This window comes from Clarias gariepinus, chromosome 22, assembly GCF_024256425.1.
Source record: "Clarias gariepinus isolate MV-2021 ecotype Netherlands chromosome 22, CGAR_prim_01v2, whole genome shotgun sequence".
Lineage (NCBI taxonomy): Eukaryota > Metazoa > Chordata > Actinopteri > Siluriformes > Clariidae > Clarias > Clarias gariepinus.
In genome coordinates, this window is record NC_071121.1 from 10,981,368 (window position 1) to 10,990,202 (window position 8,835).

Consider the following 8,835-nt stretch of genomic DNA (forward strand, 5'->3'; position numbering starts at 1 on the left):
CATATATACAGTATGTATATTAAGAATATCCAACTCCATGCACGCAAGTAGAGAGTTCAGTGTAACTGATAAACAATCACCTTACTGGGGAGCAGTAAAAAGTCCTGGCTGGTAAATTAGTAGCAGTATATTAAAGTTTATTGCAGCCATACTAATAAAATAAAACAAATGAAAGGCAGGGTTAGGGGTTTAATGAAAGCAACACTTCATGAGAATTTCATTCAAGTATAAAATATGTAGGTTAAAACCTGGATACATGCATAACTGCATAACAGGAGGTCAGGACAAGTTACTGTCACTTTATTAAAACGTGTACCGTTAAGAGTTAACACTTGTACAGTAAACTCATCAATAGACACAAAATGGAATATTTGAAAGAAATAGGATCTACACTGTCATATAACCCTGTGACCCTATATGACATGTTATCAGATTCCACCCAGCTAACAGTGTCAATTAAAGAAGCACTTTACTACTGATAAAAATAAGTCAATGCTTTACCCATGTATCTTTACAACTTCTCTTTAATATGGTGTCATTCATTTACAGCATGAAGATAAAAATCAATGTTTGCCAAGCAAGATAGTAAATATAAGCAGCGTTCAAGTCAAAATGGGACTTCTGGAATACCATTAAAAACAGCAAAAATCTACCTTTATTTCTCCATACGATTCTCCACCTACACTAATGCACTTACCCACTGTTTCACTACAACTTTAATAAAAGCAAGGAAAAAGGTTTTTTATCAAACTTTTTTCAATTTGTAATCAGACTGCCTGCTTCATTTCTGAAATGCTGGCCTCCCAGAAACTCCTCTAATGGCCCAAACTAAAAGGAAATTAGCAAGGAGCAAGGTCTGGACTGCAATTGTCTCTGAGCCACCCCAGCCAGGAGTGTCATTCATGGATGTACGGCCTTCTTTAAAACACTTACACCGTTCAAATGTTTTACTGCGGCTAAGAATCTCATCACTGCACTGTGCTAAAAGTCTCCTGTAAATGTCAGTTTTACACCTTAATTCACAAGATATCTCACCACAAGTCCCTGATTCACTTGAAAGTCCCTCGGCACAGTTTTTTTTAAGGGCACAGTAAAAAAAAAAAATCACTTTATCAGCCTTACCAATAATGAAAGCAAAAAAAGTCCTAGCAGGCAAGGAAAACATACTCTCTACACAAAAACCCTAACATGTTGGCAGATGTGGCTCAGAGCTAAGAGCAGAAATTATCAATGTAATATACTGAGACATAATGACACCGCATCTAAAAGAAAAGTTTCACAAATTCCTTTCAAACCTTACAGTGGTGTGGAACTGACACAACAAACAAGAGGTGGTTTGGAAAACAGTTGTCTCTGAAGATTTTGTTAAAACAACCAACAATTATTATTCTTTTTTTAAGCTAAGCCAGGCAAGTTATTATAAAAGCCAAAGTAATTATACATACAATTTTTAAGCTACTTCCTAACCTTAGCTTGGCTGACTGCCTTTAAGGATCACAAAACATTAAACAACATTATCTAGTCTCCCAGGCATTTATTCACATGATTAACATCACAATTTAATTCTTCTTGAACAGCTAGGGTTAGGGTTATATGCCATAGCGAAAGGGGACATAAGCCTAAAAGATTCTGTTTGTGATCATATCAGGTGTTCAACTGTCCGCTTCTGCTCAGTCATATAATCAAAGCAGAGTAGACCACTTACATGTGTTATATAAATAACAGCAGAGAGAATGTTTGTTTAAATAACCTAATAAAATTATTTAATAAAATTAACTTATCCAACAAGACAGAATTGTCAACATTAATCAGCAATTGTTTTCCTCAAGATATTAGCGAGAACCAAGGTTACTGTTGATGACTTGTGACTGCAGTCGCTCAATAGTTCAGAACTGAAATTCCTACAAACAGTTTGGTAACTTTGCCTCCAATAATGAAACATGACTTAATATTAACTTAAACAACCCTCCTGTTATATTGAACTTCCAGCCTTCTAACACACAGTATGACTGCAAATCAATTCATGCTATCTAATTTCACACAAATGAGGACGGGTTCCCTGTTGAGTCTGGTTCCTCTCAAGGTTTCTTCCTATTGTCATCTCAGGGAATTTTTACCGGCTTTCTCATCAGGGACAATCTGATAATTATGATTTATACCCATTTCTTCAAACGTTTCAAACACATTTCCATAATTTTTTTATTCTGTAAAGCTGCGTTGCAACAATGCCCTTTGTTAAAAACGCTATATAAATAAATCTGAAATGAATTGGTCAGATGAGCAAAGAGATGATGCCGAGGCTGGTGTTTGAATGTCGCAAGTGACTTACGTCAGGTGATGAGACAAAGGCATCTTGATCAACAAAAGTGATATGTAACAAACTTAGAAAGAGTGCTAGCTGCAATTCGAATAAAAGGTTTATATTAATAAGCTTATCTGTTCTAAAGTAGCAACTCATTTACAGGGACTCGTAAGGCACACTCGGGCATCAAAATCAGTAAATAAAATTGCAAATAAAAAGTTATGAAAAATAATTATACAACGGTAGGTTTTGACTGAGAACTATGATTGGATGAGAGGCATTCTGTGGTACAGTGGTGATAATGGACACTATTAGAACGTTTAACTATATGCATTCCTCTGCCATGTCTCAGGTGCTCTAACAATCATTAATTACATTAACTGGAAGTCAGAACATGTTAAAAGTTGGGCTGTGCAGTCCACAGTACCGAGGAGAGAGCAACTACCTGCTGAAAAATGCATTCAAAACCAGTCGCGAAGGTACTTTCAGCAAGAAAAAACATCTAAACCATCATTTTTATACTTATTTTAACTGTAAAGCTAACCGGCTCCTAACACAAGGCTGAATTCCAAATCACTCTCCTGACCCTGATAAAAAGGAACTACCTGGTATCTGTGACAAGGGATTGTACACACTACATAGTGCACTAGATTTCTATTTAATGCTTTTTGGGATTCAACCTGAAGGTTAACAGAGAACTTACAAGATTTACAAGACTATTCACCATCTCCGTTTCATTCTCCTCACCTTTTGGCCACATAGTACCAGTTAAAATTCAAAAATAGAGAAAAAAAATAGAGAAAAAGAAAAATTTGCCCTGTTTTTTCTTTCAGCCCTGTTAATTGATCGCCCTCGTGCCTATGATCGCATCACAGCCATGCTATATCCAGCAATAAAGCACTACCTCTTGTGTGATAATGCTTAAATGTATGATGAGCCATACGAGAAAAGACTTCTGTCAAAAAAATGCTGCTTCAACATTTATGAGAGTCAAGGTGTGTCAAATTTTAATTTATTGTCCTATCAACTTAAAGATAATGGCTTACAATTCTGAAACTTTAAATCTAGCTATCCCATGGTAAAAATTAACTTTCCATTAATAACAAAAAAAAAAGTGCAACCATTTATGAATTACAAGTTTAGGACCTGGTATAAGTGGAACATAATTCAGGACCTGCTGTTATTGGAATATAATCAACTTTGTGACAATAACAACCCTCTGCTTTCCATCACACCAGCCCTATAAACAGTACATCTTGGGATGTTCATCTATATACAGGGTCACTGGGTCTGGAGCTTATCCCGGGAGCCTTTGGGCACAAGGTGGAGTACACCCTGGACAGGGTGCCAATCCATTGCGGCATGCGAACACACACACAAATATTGGGATCGCGAATTAGCCTAACGGGCATGTGTTTGGAGTGCGAGAGGAAACCCATTAAGCATGGGGAGAACATGTACACTCCACACACACACAAACATGGGGCAGGAATCGAACCCTTGACTTTGGAGGTGCGGGGCCAGAGTGCTAACCACTACATCACAGTGCCGCCTGTTCTATTCGGACTTGACGATTTCAATAGACATTTTGTTCAAATGTTGAAATGTCTTCCCCCCCCCACTTTTGCTTTTGTGCATAACCAAAGTTACAATTTTGCTTCTGGTTAAGAAATAAAAAATATATTTAAAAAAATATGTGAAAAGGAAACTCTACATAGAAGTCTATAGGTTTGAGACACATAGGAAGAAAATTTCCCAATTTGTAAGACTGAAGGATTTTCCCAGGCCAACTACACAAATGTCATAATGTTCCACACAGACATCCGCAAACAGCGTGTGTACAAGTGTCATACGCACTGCGGTACAGCACACTGGAAAGATTTCGACAGAACTGATACACGTTTTCATAGATATAAGCCGAAATTGAGTGAACAAGTGTTTTATGAGCACGTTTGAAAGACAATGACCTGTAAACAAGTGTCAAATAAGAGATGTCAAACTAAAAGGGGCCTTAAATCATAAACCCACATCCATCCCACCCGTCTAGCACGGCTAAGTCAGCTACACCACAACAGCAGCCGGTACACTTTGCTTTAGGTGCCTTTAAAACTTTTTAAATGACGCCATTAAACGGCTTCCGTTTATAAACCACTGGCTTTTTGACAGCACACCAAACAAACAATTCCAACATTACACCAAATGCTAAAAACACAACATACTGTCGGTTTTGTTTGGCTAAGTTCGCTAACAACACCCCTAGCATATCCACCTAGCATAAACGATAGCTAGTCAGGTACCTAGCCTTGTGGCAACCGAATTTACACTGAGCACTCCAACTAATATAATAGAAAATACATAGTTGCGATATGATAGTTTTTTTGTTGTTATAACTAAGAATTAACAGAACATAGACACCAAACCTAGAAACTTGTAGTGTTCAAACTGACAACAAACACAACTCGTACTAACGTTAATTATAATACAGTATAACTTAGGACACCCGGCACCACACAAACACAAAGCCCAACAAAGCCACAACACACAAACTGAAGGATTATTCAGCTATAAATGGCACAGGTATGCTTTCAGGGAAGGATACTGCGTCGGTGGTACCGGAGGAGGCTGCTGGGCGAGCGGCGGCCCCGACAGCGGCACTGTGGCTAGCTGAGTCCGCAGCTGAGAGGAGTTAGCCGGCCCGGGTCCAGGTCCGGCGGCGGCGGGAGCGGCTGGCTTCGGCACCGCTTTCTGCGGCAAACTCATTGCAAAACAAAAACAACCAAACAAAAAAACTCAAAGGCGACTATTTACAGTAACGGCTATCCTTGTAGGCCGGTAGCTCTAAAATAACGCGTATAAAATACAGCTAGCCGGCAAGTTGCGCCAGCAGCAGGCCCTTAAACGAGCGAGTTGCCGGTGGCGGAAAAGCTAGCACGGTTAGAAAGCTTTAGCTAGCTAGCTAACAGTCCGGCTAGCTTATTGATACAGTAGCAAGCTAACGTTAGCTAGCTAGCGATTATTGGGGTTTATCTTCATTGCTGAAGGTAGGGGGGTTGCTCCCCCTCCCCGCTCGGGGTGTCCGAGGATCCAGGTCGTCTCTGCTTGCCAGGGCGATCTAGACGACGTGCCCTTTCTTAAATTAATAACACCCGATCTTTAGGACTGCTATTTCACGAGTAGCTCTCTACTGAGTAGAATGACTTCGTTCAACATGGCGATGTGGCCGCCGCCAGCAGTCCTACAGGACTGACGTCTCGGCTTACATCGGAGATTTCCGGCAACTTTCGGACAATGGAATTTAAACGAACACTAAGCGGCGATTAAAACGCTACAGGTAAAGACTACACGCCAAATAAAATAAAATAATATTTAAAATAAAATAAAAGGCGTACTATCATACTTGAAATGGTACAACAGTTTTAATTACTAGTGGTTATAAGTCCTGGTTTAGAGCAAGTAGCGTTAGTAATCGGCAAATTCAGGCGTCTTTGAATTTTTTTATGATGTTACAGTGACACCTTGTGTAATTTATTAATCATTGCACCTCGTGTTTTTAAATAAGAAGAGGTTCCATCTATCCATCTAGAAAACTTTGTATTTTAACATTGTATTTATTCCAATTTTACGACCATGGTAGAACCTCTGTTCAACATTCATACACCTACACCTCTTAGATTAATCTGGATGTCTTTGGACTATGGGAGGAAACCGGAGTATTCGAAAGAAACCCACCAAGCATGGGGAGAACATGCACACAGACCCAAGGCACAACTCAAACCTGGACCCTATGGGTGCAAGGCAACAGGACTAACCACTAAGCCATATTGTTACAGCAGCCCTTTAACGTTTACATACATGTACAGTATTGTGCCTTCTTAAATTATTACAACTGACCAGTCCAACTAGATACACCAAGCCTGAAAGTGAATAAAACTATGAATAATAATCATCTATAATAATAAACCTACATGTACATATACATATACAGGAGCTTATTTTACCTAATTATCATTTTTATCAAGTATTTAGGTATTTTTTATACTAATACACTATTTATGACAAAAACACATCATGTTGGATTTTTTTAAACACTCATATCTCCCTGTTGTCAAATGTTTTGACATGGAATATAAATGATCAACACCAGCTGGGATTTCTATTATATTTAATTTCACTTTGCGTTTATATCATAGTTTTATAACTGTTGATTCAATGTAATTAATGATCAAAGCAGAATAAATGCTGATAATAAAGTACACAGGAAAAAAATAAAGATACATAATTTCTACTACAAAGTGTTGAATAATAAGTCTATCATAACAGAGTCTTAATACAGGTAAATTTGAAGTTCTTTTTAAATGGTGGTTATACATAAAAATTGATTACAACATGAAGACATATTTCATAGAGGTATGTATATGAGAGAGAGAGAGATTTCAGATCTTGAAGCTCGGTATGATACTGGATCATGTTCAGCAACCAGTGCAAGCAGCAAATGCACAGATCTCGCAAACATCGTTACTCCTGGACAGAAGTGCTGCAGGTAATACAGAAATAAATATCTTTTCAGTTCACGCTAAGCATTTAAGGCAATAAGAAAAAGCATAACACATGCGCAGGTGAAAAGTTTCAACTTTCAGTGACGATCAATACGACTGACTGCTTCACAGTACATTCCTTTACACTGTGATTCTGGCCACTTTAATAGAAACACCCGTATTACTGATCATTTATGCAATTCAGTATCAGATCAGCTGTTAATGTGATGTAATGTATGAGTTCACACAGATATAATTTAAAAGCTTGACTTAATACTCATATCAGACATCAAAATGGGAAATAATGTGATCCTAATGACTTTGACCATTTTGTGTCTGTTGGTGCCAGATGGTCTGGTTTGAACATTTTATATCTGCTTGTCTCCTGGGATTTTCACCCAAATTTATACAGAAAAATAAAAAGCTAGAGAGTAGACAGTTGAAAAATAAAAAAAAATCACATGAAACGAAACGATGAAATGATCTCCTGATCGTTTTCCAAATTTCCCCCCCCCCCAAAAAAAAATTTTTTTCATATGCCATTTCATTTTGAGTTAATGTTTTTCTGTTAAAGCCGATAAATGATAGCATGATGGGACTAAAGTAAGTTTTATAAATAGTATTGATAATTGGATGTCAAAAAATGCTTCAGTTTGTATAAGTTGCACAATTTCACACATGCAACAGACATTTAAGAAAAAAATGAATAATTGGTTGAGTTGCCCCAGCAGAGCTTTATGTTCAGCTATGACCCTAATTGGATAAAGGCATAATATTTCTATAGCTAGATTTGTGTAATTTTTCCATATTGCTGGAATTCTATTCTATTTTATTCTATTCAATTCTATTCTAATCAACATTGCTTACCAAGTCTGGAGAAATGAACTTGTGCATTTTTGCTTTGGCACAGAGGCTTAAATTCCTCAGGAAGGAGTGGGTTTTTACACAGTTTCTCAGCGCGGAGTGCACTAAGGAGTTTTAGCTGTTTTATTGGCTCTTCATTAGCCAGGATGTCCCAAAGCTTTTTCACCGATTCAAGTGAGAAAGAAAATTCTCCTTCCTGGATAAGAATAGAATAAAATTATTAATTTCTATTGATTTAATCAGTCACGTGCCACACACACACACACACACACACACACACACATACACACACCTATATATACGTAGGTTTAGAATATTTGTCATTCTGTTGTGTAAATTGATCCCAGTTCTATACACAGAATTCAGCCAGAAAGGGGTCTATTCAGTGGGTTTTAAGGAATTTACATGAAACACCATCTAATAAGGAAACACTCTGGTTCTCCATAGAAACACAAAAGCTTCACCAAGAGGCATAAGATGAAACAAGATAAAACAAGATGTATATTCCTTTACTGAGAGTGAAATATATACAGTAGTATCAACCAAACATAAACAGCTTTGATTAAGTAGTTACCAAAATCAATCAGCACATTCTCATTCTACTCTTATTGATTAATAATCCCATTTTGTCTCATCACTGAATTAGTAATTCTATCTGATGATAGAAAATTAACAGTGCTTGCTCAGTCACCATGATGGTAAAATTTTTAATAATCACACCAGATTCTGTCTCACTTGTTAAGAGCATCTGCTAAATAATAAATATTTAAGAGTAAGCACACTTACATGAACAATCACAGCATCTGAGATTAGGCCAAAGGCCAGAATCAGCAGAGCAACAGGCAAGACCTTCATCTTCATACGTACTGTCTGGTGAACTCTTTGTGCCCTGTCCTTCTGTCGCTCCTTTTAAAAAAAAACCTCAAAGATCATTCAAGCACTTTATCATCTCCACCCTGTGGTTAGGTTCGTTAATAAACTGCAGCTTGATTGGCATGGTAGTGATGGAAACACCTTTTTATTGCTCTCTGTAGTGGTTTCAAAACAAAGAGTTCAGGATCACAGCAGTGTTTTAGTGACTTTTTAATCATGTAAAGAATTTGTTTAGAAAAACCTTTTAAAAATGCATTAACT

At 37.5% G+C, this 8,835-nt stretch overlaps 2 protein-coding genes across 6 annotated transcripts in view; both read right to left on the reverse strand.

The window, feature by feature from the left end:
- The window catches only part of eif4g3b (eukaryotic translation initiation factor 4 gamma, 3b), a 42,010-nt gene extending 36,465 nt beyond the window's left edge, over positions 1 to 5,545 (reverse strand). For all 5 annotated transcript variants that reach the window (XM_053483202.1, XM_053483204.1, XM_053483203.1 and 2 more), the window contains exon 1: positions 4,902 to 5,545. In XM_053483202.1, the coding sequence (XP_053339177.1) occupies positions 4,902 to 5,062 (161 nt within the window). In that variant the 5' untranslated portion in view covers positions 5,063 to 5,545. The remainder of the gene's footprint in view (positions 1 to 4,901) is intronic.
- Positions 5,546 to 6,485: 940 nt separating this feature from the next.
- On the reverse strand, positions 6,486 to 8,634 carry LOC128510613 (guanylin-like). Its single transcript, XM_053483032.1, has 3 exons — positions 8,488 to 8,634; positions 7,705 to 7,897; positions 6,486 to 6,836 (listed from the first exon to the last, which is right to left on the reverse strand). Exons 1-3 carry the CDS (start codon positions 8,560 to 8,562, stop codon positions 6,772 to 6,774), a joined length of 333 nt encoding a protein of 110 aa, XP_053339007.1. The 5' UTR covers positions 8,563 to 8,634; the 3' UTR covers positions 6,486 to 6,771.
- Between the last annotated feature and the right edge of the window lie 201 nt (positions 8,635 to 8,835).

What these genes read in the sequence shown, in the direction of transcription:
- LOC128510613 (XM_053483032.1), bottom strand. Translation starts at nt 8,562, where the DNA reads ATGAAGATGAAGGTCTTGCCTGTTGCTCTGCTGATTCTGGCCTTTGGC. An exon ending in CAGATGCTGTGATTGTTCAT is followed by an intron (nt 7,898 to 8,487) that starts GTAAGTGTGCTT and finishes ATTCTTATCCAG; the next exon opens with GAAGGAGAATTTTCTTTCTC. An exon ending in AGTTCATTTCTCCAGACTTG is followed by an intron (nt 6,837 to 7,704) that starts GTAAGCAATGTT and finishes TATTACCTGCAG; the next exon opens with CACTTCTGTCCAGGAGTAAC.